Here is an 18,880-nt window from a genome sequence, read left to right on the forward strand (position 1 = left end):
CCAATCAGAGCACAGCCAGGCTCCTTAACCAATCAGAACACACCTCCACCCAATCAGAACACAGCCAAGCTCCCACCCAATCAGCTCCAACCCCACTGGCAGTTAAAAGGAAGAAACAGCTGCGATCACACACCACTCTTAGAAGCACGAAGCTGAAGACACCAGCCTGAAGATGACGAATGTGACTTCGTCGAAACGCGGGTGTTTGTATGTAGGTCTTTAGTTATTCGGGTTTTCTCCCGCGTAAAATTGGAAGTGTCTTGGCGACGTTTCGACGAAGTCCCATTCGTCATCTTCAGGCTGGTGTTTTCAGCTTCGTGCATCCTGAGAAGAAAAGTTGAAACAGTTTATGTCCAGGATGTGAGGGGCCTGTCAATATTTTCTCAATCCTCTTTCTGGTTCATGCAGTATACAGATCCTCAATGGAAGGTGGGGTTTTTGCAATTGTTTTTTCTGCAGTTTTAACCTATCTATTGAAGCCTGTACCTGTCCAGTTTGGTTGCTATACCAAACCGGACAGTTACTGAGGTACAAATGACAGACTCAATAATTTCTCTGTAGAACTGTATCAACAGGTCCTTGGGCAATCTGAGCTTTCTGAGTTGACGTAGGAAGAACATTCTTTGTTGTGCCTTTTTAATGATAGTTCTAATGTTAAGTGACCATTTCAAGTCCTGGGAGATAATAGAATCTGGAAACTTGAAGGTCTCTAATGTTAATACTTTGTCACCTAATATTGTAAGAGGTGGTAGAATAGGAGAGCTTCTTCTGAAATCTTCTATCTCTAGAGTTTGAAAAGTGTTCAGTTCCAGATTGTTCCAGGTGCACCACAGAACCAGTTGATCTACCTCTTGTCTACATGAAGACTTGTCATCATATTGAATGAGACCAATGATTGTTGTACCATCTGTGAACTTCAGTACTTTAACAGAGGAAATCCTTGAAATTCAGTCATTGATATATAGAGAGAAGACATGGAGAGAGCACAGAGCCCCAGGGAGCTCCTGTGTTAATTGAACAGGTATTCAGTGTAATTTTCCCTAGCTTCATCTGCTTCCTATTAGAAAGCTTATAATCCATCTATGAGTGTGGTCAGGCACAGCTAGCTGAGTCAATTTAGAGAGAAGGATTTCAGGAATGATGGTGTTGAATGCCAAGCTGAAATCTACAAAAAGGATCCTTACATAGTTCTTTGGGGATTCAAGATGTTGTAAGATGTGTTGCAGTGCCAATCTGCCAATCTATTTGCACAGTAGGCTTTCTTGGGCACCAGGATGATAGTAGATTGTTTGAAGCAAGGAGGGACATAACACATCTCCAGTGATTTATTAAAGATGTGGATGAAGATGGGGGCCAGTTGATCAGCACATACTTTCAAGCAAGAGGTAGTTATCCTGTTTGGCTCTGTTACTTTTCCAGACTTTTGTCTGTGAAACAGATCTCGCACATCTTTTTCTGTGATCACCAGAAGTGGGAGGGGGGGACAGAGGGATAGAGTGGGTGTAGGAGACTTGGCTATTGTTGGTGTATATGAGATGGAGAGAGTAGCGATAGTTGACAGTGGTCTCCTCTCAAACCTTCACTAGAACACATTCAAGTCATCTGCCAGTTGCCCATTTTCTTCAGCAAGGGAAGGATGTCTGCTGTAACCAGTGATATTTTTTGGGCTTTTCCATACATTTGCTTCATTTGTAGAGAGCTGATTCTTCACCTTTTCAGAATAACTTCTCTTTGCTGCTCTGATTTCCCTTTTTAATACATTCCTGGCCTGATTGTACAGTACTTTATCTCCTTTCCTGTAGGCTTCCTCTTTGAGCTTAGCTGTGAACCAAGGTTTATTATTACTGTAGATGATTAAGGTTTTGATTGGCACACATATCCTCACAAAAGCTAATGTATGATGTCACACTGTCAGTGTCAGGTCTGCCAGGCTCGTGCCTCATAGGCATCCTGCCATCAAAGGCTGTGGGGGCGGGGGAGGATAGATGGACAATAAAGCTTTGTGTGAACATGATAGGAAAAAAAGGGGAGGGAATGACAGATGATTAAAAACCAGAGAAGCTCGGGGAGACCTTTGCACCAGAATCCAAGGCCAGGCATCCTGAGAAAGAATGTTGATTACCCCAAAACATCTCAGCGTTCTCAAAACACTTTGGCAAGCTCTGATTGGCTGAAGATGGACTGGTCACTGGGGGAGGGCTGGGATGAGGGGAAACCTTTTTGTATCTTTTGAGTGCACGGGAAACCCAGAGCTATCTTGACTTTACTGCAGCCAATATCTTTTTAGAAAAAGAACCTTTACTTCAACCAAATGGAATCAAGGATTTTTCTTTCCTAGGGGATTAGATTGGAGCAGGTCTGACAGTGAGTTCATCCAAGTCCGCTGAGGCAGCTTCAAAAATGTTCCAGTCTGTGCAGTCGAGGCAAACTTGTAGCTTTAACTTTGCTGCCTCAGTCCAAGATTTCACTGTTTTATGATTTTAAGTCTTTGTCTATAAACAGTACAAGGTGAATCATACAATGATCAGAATGTCCTACAGCTGCTCCTGGTAGAGAGCAATAGTCATCTTTTAATGTAGAGTAGCAGTGGTCTAAAATATTCTTGCCTCTTGTGAGACAGTTGACATGCTGAGTGTATCTTGGCAGCTCTTAGCTTAGGTTAGTGCTGTTAAAGTCTCCTAACAATGAGCAGGGAGTCTGGATATCTTTGTTTAACCCACAGGATTTGGACAGTTAAAGTTTTCAATGCCTTGTTTATTCAAGCTTGGGATGGTATGTAGACTGCAATTAGGATGAACGAAGAAAACTCTCAGGGGGCATATAGGGTATGCAAATAATGCATAGTGTCTCTAAGTTGACATCACAAAATTTCTTTAGTATAGTGACATTTTTACATCGTCAGTTATTAATACCCTCCTCCCTTCTTTTTAACAAATGTTTCTGCAGTTCTATCTGCTTTTTGAATCTAAAATCCTGGGATTTGCAAGCAGCTATCAATCGAATCATTCAGCCATGTTTCAGTGAAGCAAGAGAGCTGCTGAATTAGAAAAATCTGAGTTGTTACTATTTTAAAGGAGCAGTTCATCTATCTTATTTATAAGTAAGCGAAGATTAATTAAATACAGCAAGGAGAGGGGAGATTTTCTTACCCCATGCTTCCTGATTCTTTGTAAAATGCCTCACCCCTCCTTCTCCTTCTCTTGTTTCTCTTCTGCTTCTTCTGCTGAAAGAGATAACCCATTCCTTCAGTCAGAATTTCCCCCGCATTTTTTAAAAAACAATTTTTATTAGTTTTCCATTTTACACCAACAAGGCTTAAGAACCAACATGCAGATAGGGTTATCAATTAAAAACAATAACATTATAAATATACAGCTCACACAATATTCCTTGAAATTCCCCTCTCTCTCTATTTAGGATATTATAAACAAATTAATATAGTTCTAAAAAGAAATTCATACATATAAATTCCGTTAATGAATAAAAAATTTTCAACAACTCATTATCTATCCCATAAAATCCTATTTTACGTTTTATTAGTTTTTCAAATGTTTAAACTTAAACTAACACTCTCTATTTAAAATATATTCAAATTAATACATTTCTAAAACAAATTAATTCATTAATATATCATCCATATAGATTCCATTAATCAATAAAAATTTTCAGCAACTCATTATATATCCCATAAGATCATGTTTTACGCTTTATTAATTTTTCAAACACTTAAACTTAAACTAACACATTTATATACTATTCAGGTACCCCAAGTTTCTCTTATTTAAACATATTATTTCCATAACTAAATTCTCACATCTCTCAACTATATTCTATTCTTATTCAATAATTTCATCTCTTCCATTATTTCAATCTTTTTCTCATTATACCACCCCTATTATTAAAAACACATAAAAAATACTAAGAAAGAAAAAGAAAAAATAACATGAAGGAAAAGGAATATAGATAAACCAAGGAGACAAAACAAAGGAAGAAAGAGGAAAGGAAAAGAAAAAAGGAAGAGAGAAAAAAAAAGATCTATCATTCCAAGAAACATATTCTTACTATATTTCAATATTAAATTCTAATTTTTTTCATAATGACCTCCCTTTTGACAAAATCCACATCCAAATCAGTCCAAGTCGCTATAAATCCTTTACCACCCATCCCTGTAATCTTAAATTCAATATTTATATCTTATTCTGGGTTTCTTTCTATTCCAAATGGGTTTCCATAATAGAATCTCTAATTCCTAAAATAGATCTCCCCTTATCTTTTGCCATAAGATGTACGCCAAAAGTGAGTCTCCCATTATCCATTTTATTAAGCTGATATGGGAATTGTAGCTATTCTCAATAACTCGTAGCTGAATGTCATTTCTCATATTTTTAAAAGTTGCATAAAATTTAATTGGCATCATTTTCTTAGTAGGTTGTAGATAAGATGATGTATAGTCCTCTTTGATCAAGTATTGCTCTTCTTCTGTTAGTTTTTTCTCTGTCAAAAAGTCAGATGGTGTCTGCAAGTCAGCTTGTCCTTCTGGGGTAAAATCCTCTATCTCCTTATTGTAAATCATTTGCTCCTTAACATCAAGAGTCTTTTCCAATATAGGTTAATAATCCAAATGGAAATTTGATTCATCCATCTCAGTGGACTGAAGACAAGGTTGAAAAGAAATCTCTTGGATATAAGCCCCTCTGCTGTTTCTTGGCTTTCAACGTGCTTACTACACCTTGTGCTTTATTTTGTCGTTGAAGTGAAATCTCTTTTGTGTAAGCAACTATCATCTCAGTGTTTTCCAGGATTCTATCTTATAAGTGAAATTTAAACAAGTTTCTTCCATTTCTATCATATTTAAAGCCATCGTCCTTTTGGGGGAGACTATATTCAGAAGAAATCAGTCAATATCTGCCCCACCCAGCTATACGGCTTCTTTATCTTTTTCCTTTATAATAATTTGAAAGCCAAAATCAGACTCCAAAAGAAAAAAAATAACAATTGCAATGAGTAGTTTCACCAAAAGATCGAAATTTCTTGGGGCTCCCAAATATCCAAAAATAAAATCAACCGATTAAAAAAAAAAAGTTTCTTTTTATAAGCTTCTCTTCCCCCACCAAAAACGCCGCTTTAACAAAGTAGGGAAATAATTCCAAAAAAAAAAAAAGCTTTTCACAGGAAAAAAAAGGAAGGTAGAGGTAAAAGAAAATCTCACCGAATCTTCCACGGTGGGTCTGTTTGCTTAGATGATCTTATGGCTTACGGTTGGCGCAGCTAAATGATCGGCCAATTTACTGACCGATCTTTACTCCGTCGGCCCAAAGGAGATACTCGGACTACAGAAGAAGACGACGCCCCTCTGCAGTCGTCCGAGAAGCCTCCTCAATGGTAGTTGCTCCTCCAGAGCGACTTTTTGACCCACTCAGGGGTCTACCGGTGGAGAAAACTTGGCCGATGAACAATGCCGCGACCCAGAACCGGAAGCCAGAATTTCCCCCGCATTTGAAAAGAAGGGAGGAATAGTTCCAGAAAGCTGCTTGTTATTTAAAGTCCATTGTCTGTTATTCAAAATCTCATTTCTTGAGTATGAAATTCACAGTCACAGAAAATAATATAAAATATCAGAACTACTAGAGAGCATTTCATTAAGGCTGCCATCGGTGGTGTCATCTTTAACTTGTGTGATTTTGAAATTAATTACAAGAACACTACCTGTGGGGAAATACTTTTTAATTTAATTTAATTTAATATTTAAATAAATTTGTGGGATTCCTATAGATCCCTGTCAGGACGCTGCCATCCTGATGGGAAGCGGTACCTTTGGAGCTCTCATGTGATGTATTTAGCTTTGCTTTGTTTATTCTGTTCCTCTGTGCTTTGATGTACCTTTCTGGGGAATGTTAGAGGGGAGGGAAGTGCCCGAGGCCATCTGCTTTGCCTCACCAAGGAAGAGATGCCTGGGAACATCTTATCTAATTTCTGTCCAGAGTTCTCACAACATCTTTGCACCTCTGGATTGGCTCCTATTGACTGGGCAGTTGGGAGGGGTTTTTAACAATGGGGTTTAGCCTAATGATTTCATCTGGGAACTTCAGATTGTGCCTGCCTTCTCTTGCTTTCACTATCTTTCAATAAAAGTTCCTTTTGAAACAATGCCAGTTTCAAGAATTCTCCTTTCTTGGGAAAACTAGCTGAGGCAGGACCTTACATTAGGCAAGATCTGCAAAGTGGTCAACCCAGAATGGCAACAACTTCACTATGGGGATCCAGCACATGATGTCTAACCCAGGCAGTGAACATGGAGAGGTTGATTGCTGGGAAGAGACCTCTACAAAAACTCACTCAGACACAAACTCTGGTGAATGGATGGAGGAAATTGCTACCCTGGAGGATCCTGAGAAACCAAGATGGTCTATAGACATGGGGAAGAAGGAGGATTGGGAAAGAAGAGCCAAGGGGATCACCATCATCCATGGTAGCCGACGTTGGCTGGAAGTGTGAAATGGAGGAAGTGATTTAGCCCACCAGGAAAGGGTGAGTGAGGAGTGCGAGGAGGAGCACGAAGGGGAGACCAGTGAAGGGGGAAATCCCTCTTCCAGAGACAGCTGCAGGGACCACCAAATTGGCTGAGAGGGTGGCCAGCCAACCCTCCCCAGAGGGACCGGGAAGCATGAATGCTCGTAGAGCCCATGGGGGGCCATATCAGCGGGTGTCAAATTTGCTGGAGCTCCTCAGCAACTGGGGTTCTTCCTCGCCTACGAGGAAGAGTTCTGCTTTCTTGGGAGAACTAGCTGAGGCAAGACTTACAAAAATACATTATCATCTTTTAAAAAATATAGGTTAGAACTTGAATGAAGATTGAATGCTAGAGGGAATTAGAAGGAACTAATAATTACATTTAAAGAATAAGTACACTTAAATTTGACTTCTAATACAGAATGGAGCAAAATACATTTGACATATTAAAAGATATTTTTGAACAATGGACCCAAAAGATAATTTTAAGAGTGCCTGCTTCTATAAACAGACTGCTTTAAAAGATGTTATGGAAGAGGAAGAAGTTCTGTCAAACAAGACAAATGGATTTAAAACCATCAGACTCAAGAATGTATTGAAAAAGATGCTACACTGAATAAAAAAGTGGCTGATGTCTTAATAATTAAAAGGGATATACAAATAACAAACAAAGAGACAATTTTCCTGTATTGGATTTGCAAAAGTTTTGAAGAATTTCGTGGGAAGGAACAAAGTAAAAATGAAATGAAATGACATTTTAGGACATTATTTAAATGCATTAAAGATCAAGATTATTAAAAGCAAAATAAAGGAATGTAGAGTTGGTTAAAATAGATATGTTGTTATTTCTGTAATTCTTAGTGGAGTTTTGTTGATCAGGACTGAAATGACAAGGTTTAAAATCTGTTTATAGATTAAGACATTAGATATGGGAAAAAGAGATCATTTGTTGTATTTTAAGAGGTTATAAATTACTAAAATTGTTCAGATTTGTGATGAGGGGGAAATAATTGCTTTATATACAGTATTTCTTTACTTCATATATTTTTCTTTCTATTTTTCTTTTCTGCACTTTGTATTTTTTATTTTGTATTTTTTTATCATTGTAATTGTAATTTTTAATAAAATCACTTCCAAAAAAACCCCAAAATAGGTTCAGCTGTTTTATTACCAGTACCGATGTTCTGTTTCTCAAGGCATTCCACAGGGATTTGAAGTTATTGTTTTGGATTCATAATAGATTTGGATTCATTTCATCAACTCAATATTTTTGTAACATCATCATCATCCTCTAGATTTATATACTGACTTTCATCCAGGAACACGGCACTTTTAAAGGAAGTTTTCTTCATTCTATTCCCACAGCATATGTTGTGAAAATGACTGCCCTAAAATCAGCTAAGAATGTGCTTGAAACTGGGTGTCTTCTGTTCTAGACCAACACCTTAACTACAAGGCTACACTTTTCAGGAATATTTGATTCGTTATTTGGTTGTCAAAGTTCCTTTGAGAATGAACAGCAAAATAAATATTGCAATATTTAATAACAAATTAATTTCACAAACCTCTATTTGTCCCCTCACAGGAAAAGTGAATCCCACGCAATGTGAGGCCATAACTATGGTAGCAGCACAGGTGATGGGAAATCATACTGCTGTTACAGTAGGAGGCAGCAGCGGTCATTTTGAATTAAATGTCTTTAAGCCTATGATTGTAAGTTTGTTAAAATTAATATAACTGAATTACATAATTTCACTATGTTATAGAGACTAAGGAGTTGTAATATGTAATGCTAGATAGATGCATTTGTGGGAGTCACCTTCTATACATAGGTTCATTTTAATTTTTGGTCCTAATCTTTAACTTAGGATCACAATTGAGCCCAAAACTCGTTAAGTGAGAGAGTTGTTCATGAATTTTGCCCCATTTTACAATCTTTCTTGCCACAGTTAAGTGAATCACTGCAGTTGTTAAGTTAGTAACACGGTTGTTAAGTGAACCTGGCTTCCCTATTGACTTTGCTTGTCAAAAAGTCACAAAGGTGATCACATGACTGCAGATACTGCACCTGTCATAAATATCAGTCATATGACCATGGGGATGCTGCAATGGTTGTAAATGTGAAAAGCAATCATAAATATTTTTTTCAGTGCGGTTGTAATTTCGAATGGTCAGTAAATTAATTGTTGTAAGTCAAGGACTAGCTGTATACATACAAACAAGTTCACCGCAATATTACTGAGTGCAAGAAAAGTCCCAATATTTTTGATGCTGTTCAGGATGTTTACCACATGGAAGAGAAGAATATTAGCCTTTTTTTACTCTTATGTCTTTTAAAGAATGTTGGGTCCTTACTGCCAACATTAAGAAAATAGAAGAAGAAGTAAGAACTTCATTGGCTTTTTTTTGCCTTCTTAGCAATCCAGGTTCAATTTGATGGTTTTCTGTTACTGTTATATTTGTTCAATGCCTTGTGGGAATACAGGTAGTTCTCAACTTATAACCATTTGTTTAGTGACCATATATATGCCATTAGTTTCTTAAAACATATGAACACTCCCCCCACCCCAAAAGAAGCAAATTTGAAAACATCTAATTATAGGATTGGAAGGGACCTTGGATATCTTTTACTTCAGTCTTCTACCCAAGTTAGAAATCCCCATACCATCTTGAACAAATGTTTGTCCAAACTTTTCTTGAAAACATCCAGCAATAAAGCATTCACAATTCCAGGAAGCAAGCTGTTCCATTGCTTAAAAGTTCTTAATGAGGGGAAATTTTTCCTTATTTTTTGGTTGGATTTTCCTCTGATGAACTTCCAGCCATTGTTCTTGTCCTACCCTCAGGTGCTTTGGAGAATAAATTGAGGTTCTCTTCCCTGTGACAATTCTTCAAGTATTGGAAAACCGCTATTATGTCTCTTCTTAATTTTCTCTTGTGAGCTAAACATACTTAGTTTCTTTAGCCATTTGTCATAGGATTTAGCGTCCAGACCAAAGATCATCTGTGTTGCTTTTCTCTATACTCTTTCTAGGGCCTCAGGATCTTTTTTGTATTATGGTGACCAGAACTGGATGTATATCCAAATACACAATATAGCACATAGCAATTCTGTCATTACCTTGATCTTGACACCATCCCTCTCTTGATGCAGCCCATCTTTTTATTATATTTTTATCCTGTATCTGTGCATCTGTTTTTTCCTGCTTAAGTGTAGGATCTTGCTTTTCTTTCCACTGAACTGCATCTTTTTGGATAGGGCCCAATGCTCAATTGTACTAAGGTCCTTCTGAATCTTGAGTCTGTTTTTCTAATTGTTCCCTGAGATATGTGTCATCTGCAAATTTGATGAGTGCCTCAATCCTCTTATCTAGGTTATTTATGAAGATGTTGAAGAGCACTGGGACTAAGACAGAACCTTGAGGAACTCACTGCATACAACTCCACATAGATGTAATTCTATTGAGGACCACACATTGAGTGCAGTTGGTTTTATCAAGAAGTAGGGTGTTGTCTATTGTATCAAGTGTCTTCTTTTGGGCCTGTTGTTTTATCATATAAATATTTATCTTTAATATTCTGCTGTAAGTGTGGTAAAGCTCTTGTTAATGTAGTAGTCAGTCTGAACAATTTTTTGTTAAATTATTAATTATTCTTAATTTATTTAGATTAGAAATGTGTTACATTCTGCACGACTTTTAGGAGATGCCTGTGTTTCTTTCACTGAAAATTGTGTAATTGGAATAGAAGCCAACACAGAGAGGATAAATAAGTTAATGAATGAATCATTGATGTTGGTGACTGCCCTTAATCCCTACATTGGTAAGTATCTAATAAATATTTTAAATAAATATGCTAAAAATTGTAGGCATTTCAAAAATAGGTATATTTTCAGAATAATACATAAAGTTTGTTTTTATAAATTGTTGGAGATTTACTAGACAAGTAGAAAATAGAAGGGTATCATGGAAAATGGTAAGATTAAGAGGGCAGATATTATGCCTAAGAAGGTGTTAAAATTGCCATTATGAGATCTTTATACTTTCATTTGGCACACAAAGAAGAGGAGAAATAGATTTTGTTAGGTGATAGGATGTGTGAATCTATATAGTATCTATTCTCATTGAGAAAGGAAGGCCTGGTATTATTATGTTGTTTTCAGATAACCGTTCTCCTATAGCAGACATGTGATGTCGCCAGACTTATCGGGACCATTTTGCCATTGCCGGCAATGGGGTGGGCGCGGCTCCGGTATGATGAAACTGGCCCGTGGGCCGGCAGTTTGACACCCCTGTCCTAGAGTATTGATAAGCAACCAGTGTAATCTAAAATAAAATTAACAGTATTAAAAACTATAATACAGCTGCAGCATTCTCACAGGTAGTTGCTGATAATTACTGAAGTTGCTGGGGGGGGGGGGAGGAGAGCAGAAATGATTATATCATAGTGTTCAGAGGTCTTGTTGTCCAAAAATTTGTGCAAGGAGAAACCAACTACATAGGTTTCTATCCTTCCTTCCTTCCTTCCTTCCTTCCTTCCTTCTTTCTGTAATGCTCAACTGAGAATTTTATTCCTTATACTTATATTCATGATTCTCGTTTGTTTGTATGTGTGTGTGCATGCGTGAATGAACATGGGTACATGTGAATGTGTCTTGAAAACTACTACTCTTGTAAATATTCTAAGAAGAAACAGGCAATATTCTTGTTCCCCATTTTTGGAAATGCAAAAACCAACTGTTAAAAGTCAATTTTATTTTCTTTCTAATTAAGTTGTAATATATCTTGATAAGTGGAAAATAAGAGTTAACTCAATCTTTACATCAGGGAAACTGGTGGTAACAAAAATTTGTTCCAGACAAAAATAACCATTATAAGTCAAACTAAGTAAAAACATTTATGAATTTGTAACTGTTTTATCTGATGAAAAGTTAATGGATAATCAGAAAAACAAAAGCTCTTTTTACAAAATGTTATCCAGGTAGTCCTTGAGTTATTACCATAGTGGAGCCTGCTTATTACAAATGTAAAAGTTTGCAGACATTAAATTAGACAACCAAATGATTGCCTCGCTTGATGATTGCTCTCTTTACTCCCTCAGGTGTAGTTGCTAAGTCGGTCATTAAATGGAGCAAAAGAACCAGCTGTTGAAAGAGGGCAGATAGTTTCCTCCATGGACAGAATCAGTGCTGGGCTAGAAAAAAAGAAGTGTATATCCTAATGATCTGAGCTTCCTTTCTATGCCTCAGTGTGCACTAGCTCATCTCCTTTCTGGGTGCTAGAAAGTCTTTCTTATCTACCCAGAGTGGGAAGGAAGAACAATATGCTGTGGGGAATAGTGAAACTTTGTGTAGCATTTTTCTGCCCTACTGTATTTTCCCTGGGCTGGAGAGAAAGCCTTCTCTTGGACAGCTTCAGTTCTTCACACAGCATACCACTTTCCCTCTCATCCATGGCTGGAGAGACCTTCTCTCCAGCACAGTGAAGGCAGAGTAGAAATGTACTATGCAGAAAAATGAAGCTGGACTGTGGGGTTTCTGCCCTGCCTTCCTTGGACTGGAAAGAAGATTCTCATCAGGATCCAAGCCTCCTTTTTCCAGTCTGGCATGCCAGTTGTGTTCATGGAAGGGAGCTGCCTGCCTTTTTCAGCAGGCAGTTCTTTCATACTGTTTATTTAACAACCTACAGTGAGGGGAAAAAATATTTAATCCCCTGCTGATTTTGTATGTTTGCCCCCTGACAAAGAAATGATCAGTCTATAATTTTAATGATAGGTTTATTTTAACAATGAGAGACATAATAACAACAAAGAAATCCAGAAAAATGCATTTCAAAAAAGTTATAAATTGATTTGCATTTTAATGAGTGAAATAAGTATTTGACCCCCTATCAATCAGCAAGATTTCTTTTTTTATTATTATTGAAAATTTTATAAAGTTTTACAATATAAATCCCCCCCTCCCCCCAAACCCAACCCTCCCTCCCTCCCCCCCTCACTTCCCAGAGCCAATCACAGGATTAACAATAATATAATCATAAACTAACTAACATTAATCAACTATTAGTCTAACAAATCTATAAGTTCCTTTAACTCTCTTTTAAAACAAATATACCATTATTAAACATCATTTTAACATAATTTTAAATATTAAAAATCAGAAGTTCACTCAAAAACCAAATGATATTTTTTGTTCCATATTTCAACTCAATATAAACAATCCATCTTCTCCAAACCAATCTATATTTTTCTTGTGAGTAATCCTTCACATAAGCGGAAATCTTGGCCATTTCAGCTAAATTTGAGACTTTAACTACCCAATCTTCTATAGTAGGTATACCTTTCATTTTCCAATGCTGAGCAATTAGCAATCTTGCAGCCGTTATAAGATTTAACATCAACTCCATTTCTTTTACATCCAAATCTTCCAAAATACCCAATAAAAANACCACCTTGCACGTCCACCACATATGAAAATACGTTGCATCTAAATTTCCACATCTCCAGCACTTGGGTTGTAAGTTAGAATACATACACGACAATTTTTGTGGATCCAGATGCCACCTATAAAACATTTTATAAAAATTTTCCCTTAAATTTTGGGCTTGCGTAAATTTTACATTTCTAATCCAAATTTTTTCCCATGTTTCCAATAGAATCGGTTCTTGTATATTTTGTGCCCATTTTATCATACAATCCTTAACCAATTCTGTTTATGAATCCAATTCCACCAATACATTATAAATTCTTTTAATATGTGCTTGAGATTGATCTTTAATCTGTTTCATCAAATTTTCATCCTGCATAGTAATACCAACTTTTTGATCCATACGCCACCTCATTAACAATTGATTATAATAGAACCATGAGTACACAATGTTTTCTTGTTTCAAATCTGCTAATGATTTAAGTTGCCAACTTTGTCCACACGGACGAAGTAATTCCTTATAGGAAACTTTATCCAAATTAACTCCCCTGGATATCCCTTCTATTACCTGTGCTGGAACTGCCCATATAGGAATTTTATAATTTAATTTATAATAATATTTCTTCCAAACTCGCAATAAAGCACTCCTTAAAACATGTGCCTTAAAATTTGAATCCACCTTTTTATCATATATTAAATATGCCTGCCAACCAAATAACAAATCCCATCCTTCAAGAGAAAGTATATTCTTATTTGTTAAATTTAACCAATCACTAATCCATGTCAATACCACAGCATCATAATACAATTTTAAGTTAGGAGCTTTAAGTCCTCCTCGTTCCCTTACATCTTGCATAATCTTAAACTTGACTCTTGGTTTTTTTCCAGCCCAGATAAATTTATTAATACCCCTTTGCCAGTCTTCCAAATTAGCATCTTTTTTTAAGACAGGAATCATTTGAAACAAGAAAAGAAATTTTGGTAGAACATTCATTTTTACCGCTGATATTCTCCCCAACAATGATAATTGTAGTTTTCTCCATTCCTCTAAATCTTTTTTAACCTTTAACCATAATGGTTCATAATTATTCTTATACAATTTAACATTAGAGGCTGTTATATAAACTCCTAAAATCAGCAAGATTTCTGACTCCCAGGTGTACGAGCTGAGATTAGGAGCAATCTCTTAAAGGGAGTGCTTCTAATGTCAGCTTGTTACCTGTGTAAAATACACCTGTCTGCAGAAGCAATCAATCAATCAGATTCTAAACTCTACCATGGCCAAGATCAAAGAGCTGTCCAAGGGTGTCAGGGACAAGATTGTAGACCTACACAAGGCTGGAATGGGCTACAAGACTATCGCCAAGCAGCTTGATGAGAAGGTGACAATAGTTGGTGCGATTATTCGCAAATGGAAGAAACACAAAATAACTGTCACTCTCCCTCGGTCTGGGGCTCCATGCAAAATCTCACCTCATGGAGTTTCAATGATCATGAGAACAGTGAGGAATCAGTCCAGAACTACATGGGAGGATCTTCTTGTCAATGATCTCAAGGCAGCTGAGACCATAGTCACCAAGAAAACAATTGGTAACACACTACGCCGTAAAGGATTGAAATCTTGCAGTGCCCGCAAGGTCCTCCTGCTCAAGAAAGCACATGTGCAGGCCCATCTGAAGTTTGCCAGTGAACATCTGAATGATTCAGAGGAAAACTGGGTGAAAGTGTTGTGGTCAAATCAGACCAAAATTGAGCTCTTTGGCATCAACTTAACTCGCTGTGTTTGGAGGAGGAGGAATGCTGCCTATGACCCCAGGAACACCATCCCCACTGTCAAACCTGGAGGTGGAACCATTATGCTTTGGGGCTGTTTTTCTGCTAAGGGGACAGGACAACTTCACCGCATCAAAGAGACGATGGATGGGGCCATGTACCATCAAATCTTGGGTGAGAACCTCCTTCCCTCAGCTAGGGCATTGAAAATGGGTCGTGGATGGGTATTCCAGCATGGCAATAACCCAAAACACACGGCCAAGGCCACAAAAGAATGGCTCAGAGCTGCCAAACGTCAGCCTCAAAACCTTAATGATTTGGAGAGGATCTGCAAAGAGGAATGGGACAGAATCTCTCCTAAGATGTGCAAACCTGGTGGTCAACTACAAGAAACGTCTGATCTCTGTGATTGCCAACAAGGGTTTTGATACCAAGTAGTAAGTCATGTTTTGCGAAGGGATCAAATACTTATTTCACTCATTAAAATGCAAATCAATTTATAACTTTTTTTTAAAATGCATTTTTCTGGATTTTTTGTTGTTATTTTTTGTCTCACTGTTAAAATAAACCTACCATTAAAATTATAAACTGGTCATTTCTTTGTCAATGGGCAAATGTACAAAATCAGCAGTGGATCAAATAATTTTCTCTCTCACTGTATTTGTATATAGCCGCTTAGTAAATGTACCTGGGAGGTCAAGGACAGCAGTTGTTGTTTGTTTTATAATATTTTATTAGTTTTCTATATTTACAATTCAGAGGTGCTTCGTAAACAATGTGTTGTCTGGGTCCATTTGTTTTACTTGGTAATACACATTAAATTCCTAATCACTATCCCGTTTTTCCAGCCAAATATGTCCCATATTTGAAAATATTCTGTATCTTGTTTTTCTTTAATCTTCAGCATAAGTCTATCCATTTCTGCACAGTCCAGTATTTTCTTGATTATCTCTTCTTCAGATGGTGTTTCTTCCTTTTTCCAGTGCTGAGCAAATAAAATTCTTGGTGCTGTTAATACATGCAACATTAAATATTCATTTTCTTTATCATATTTTTCTGATATTATACCTAATAAAAATAGTTCTGGTTTTAAATCTACATGTTTTCTTAACATCTTTTCTAACCAGATATATGTACTTTTGTCCAAATATTTTTGCTTAAAGGCATGTCCACCAAAGATGATAGTACGTGCCTGGTTTTTACTTACATTTTCAACAGTTACTAGATATGTTTTTAAACATTTTTGCTAATCTCTCAGGTAGTAAATGCCATCTATAAAACATTTTATATAGATTTTCTTTATAGGCAATTGCCATTGTCAATTTATAGTTTCTTTCCCAAAGATTTTGCCATTTTTCTAATTCTATATAGTGCCCAACATTTTTGGCCCATGTTATCATTGTTGAGCAGTTGTTGAGCAAGATAATCATGGGTAACTCACTAATTGGCAGGCTTAGTCATAACTCAAAGACTATCTGTACAACATTATATAAAAATAGCTTCTTCTGATTGTTCATTAATGTTTCATCAGATAAAACAATTACAAGTCCTCCACTTAGCACAGCCCTGCTCTGCCTTACCTGGGCTGGAGAGAAAGCCTCCAGTCTGATATGAGAAAAGCAAGTGGGACACTATGTGGAGAAGCAAAGCTGTCCCAACTTCATTCTTCAATGCAGTGTCTCCCTACCCTATATTTTCTTTAGCTGGGGGAGGGGAGGCATGCTGCACCTAGTAACAAAGTGGCTTATGAACTTGCCTACTGGCTTACCTGTTCACTTTCTGTAGAAGCTGACAGGGAAGATTGCATATGGCAATCACATGATTGCAGAGGATTTGTAACTTAGGGCACCAGTGATCAACAGCCATAACTTTTGAGTGTCAAAGTCCCTTTGTTCAGCACCATCGTAATTTTGAATAGTCACTGAATGGTTGTAAGTTGAGGACTGCGTGTACAGGAGTCCTGGCATACAATCACAACTGAGCCCAAAATTTTCATTTCTGAGCAAGACAGTTAAGTGAGTTTTGCCTTGTTTGATGATCGTTTTTGTCACAGTTGTTAAGTGAATCACTGTAGTTGTTAAGTTAGTAACATGGTTATTAAAAGGATCTGCTTTCCCATTGATTTTGCCTGTCAGAAGGTTGCAAAAGGGGATCATGTGACCCCAGGACCCTGTAGTCATCATAAATATATGCCAATTGCAAGGTTCCAAATTTTGATCATGGGGATGCTACAACAGTTCTCTGTGTAAAAAATGGTCATAAATCATTTTTTCAGTGCCATTGTTACTTCAAATGGTCTCTAAATGAATGGTTGTGAGTCAAGGACTATTATATCTTCATTTGACTTCAGTGTGACCACTAGTATGCCATTTAAGGCTGATATAATCTGTGATTCTGGAAAAGTGATTTAGCACTGATCTAAAATTATTAACATATTTAGATTCTACTGGAACTAGCCCTCACTTAAGTTATTAGTCTTCAGTATGCACTATTGATACATCCTGCAACTTTCACTATCCTGGTTCAGTTTATTAGTTGCTACTTCCATAAGTACTATATATTTGTATGTACTGCGCCCCTTTGATACCGTGTTTCCCCAAAAATAAGCCCTATCCCAAAAATAAGCCTTAGCTTGATTTTTACAGGTTCGCCCAGTATAAGCGCTACCCAAAAAATAAGCCCTAATTTTGGGGCGAGGCACACAGGTAAAAATCAAGCTAGGTAGGGGGTGGAGCTGCCCCAAGTACCCTGCACCCGCTTACTTTAGGACTGCTGCAACCAGGCCTCCCACGCTCCAACCCATCATGCCACTGCCCATGTTCTTCTGCGGCTGTTTGTGGCTGTATGCCATGTGGTACATCGCTCCACTGCCACCAGTCGCAGCAGGATGCCGCAAGGTTTATTGCATCAATCCTGCCACTGCCACCAATCGCACCACTGCTGCTGATCGCAGCAGGATGTTGTGTGGTGCATTGTGCTGATCACAATCACTGCTGCCACTCATGGCAGGATACAGCATGGCTTGTTGCACGGATCACACTGATGCCCCTCGCAAGAGGCTATGCAGCACATCGTGCCAATCGCACTATGGTTGCCGCTTGCTGCGGGAGGCAGCTGCAGGAGGCAGCGAGTGGCGGCACTAGGTCGATTGACATGAGCCATGCAGTTTCCTGGTGGGAGTGGTGGAACTGGTGCGATTGGCGTAATGTCATGCGTGGCCTCCTGCAAGTGGTGGCAGTGGCACGATTGGCGCAACAAGCCATGCAGCCTGATGTCACGGGGCGGCAGCAGTGTATCAGTGCAATGAGCCACAGCTTCCTGCCTCAAGCAATGGCAGCAGCACAATCATCACGAGCCACGCAGCCTCGTGCCATAGTGGTAGTAGTGACGCAATGCACTATATGGCATGTGGCTGCAAGTGGCCGCAGAAGAACTCGTGCAACCGCGCGATGGGTCGGGATGTGGGAGGCCTGGCTGCAGCGGTCCTAAAGTAAGACATCCCCCGAAAATAAGACCTGGTGTAAATAAGACACGGTAGTACAATTCTAGTTGGTTGCCTTGGATGACTTGTCACTGAAGTTGTTTCTTAGTGGTCCAAAATACAGAATTAATCTTATATGACATACTTTTCCTTTTTATTAGGTTATGACAAAGCAGCCAAGATTGCCAAAGCTGCACATAAAGAAGGGCTGACATTAAAAGCTACTGCTATCAAACTTGGATTTCTTACAGCAGAACAATTTGATCAGTGGGTAAAGCCAGAAAATATGCTGGGTCCTAAGTGATACTAGTGTATGTGATAAAACAGGAAAAAAATAAATTATATAAATCAGATGTTTTGTTGTCCAAAACTTGTTCATGGTTGTGCTTGTATTCATAAAACTAACAACACAAAAAATGAATATACTACTATAAAAATGCAACTATTAGTACTAGATGAAGCAATTCAGGAAAGGTCTGGTTAATTTCCTATCATTGTCAGATAGATTGGAATCAAGACACACAACAAGAATAACCATTATTTTCAAATCAAATTATTCCATTCAGACAAGACAGTGTTTATATTAAGGAATGAATATTTCTTATCTAAAGTAAATGTTTTATGCTTGTTTGTCTTTGTAATTAGATTTTCTTATATTTTGTAGATATTTTAGTTTGTTCTTTCCAGATAAA

The 18,880-nt window shown here is 37.7% G+C and overlaps 1 protein-coding gene across 1 annotated transcript in view; it reads left to right on the forward strand.

The window, feature by feature from the left end:
• FH (fumarate hydratase) overlaps nucleotides 1–18,539 on the forward strand; it is a 68,901-nt gene extending 50,362 nt beyond the window's left edge. Inside the window, exons 8-10 of the mRNA XM_015818168.2 lie at nucleotides 8,096–8,223; nucleotides 10,179–10,332; nucleotides 18,350–18,539. Of these exons, the coding sequence (XP_015673654.1) occupies nucleotides 8,096–8,223; nucleotides 10,179–10,332; nucleotides 18,350–18,492 (425 nt within the window). The 3' untranslated portion in view covers nucleotides 18,493–18,539. The remainder of the gene's footprint in view (nucleotides 1–8,095; nucleotides 8,224–10,178; nucleotides 10,333–18,349) is intronic.
• Nucleotides 18,540–18,880: the final 341 nt, after the last annotated feature.

This window comes from Protobothrops mucrosquamatus, unplaced genomic scaffold, assembly GCF_001527695.2.
Source record: "Protobothrops mucrosquamatus isolate PMUCROS unplaced genomic scaffold, P.Mucros_1.0 scaffold_134, whole genome shotgun sequence".
In the NCBI taxonomy this organism is placed as follows: domain Eukaryota; kingdom Metazoa; phylum Chordata; class Lepidosauria; order Squamata; family Viperidae; genus Protobothrops; species Protobothrops mucrosquamatus.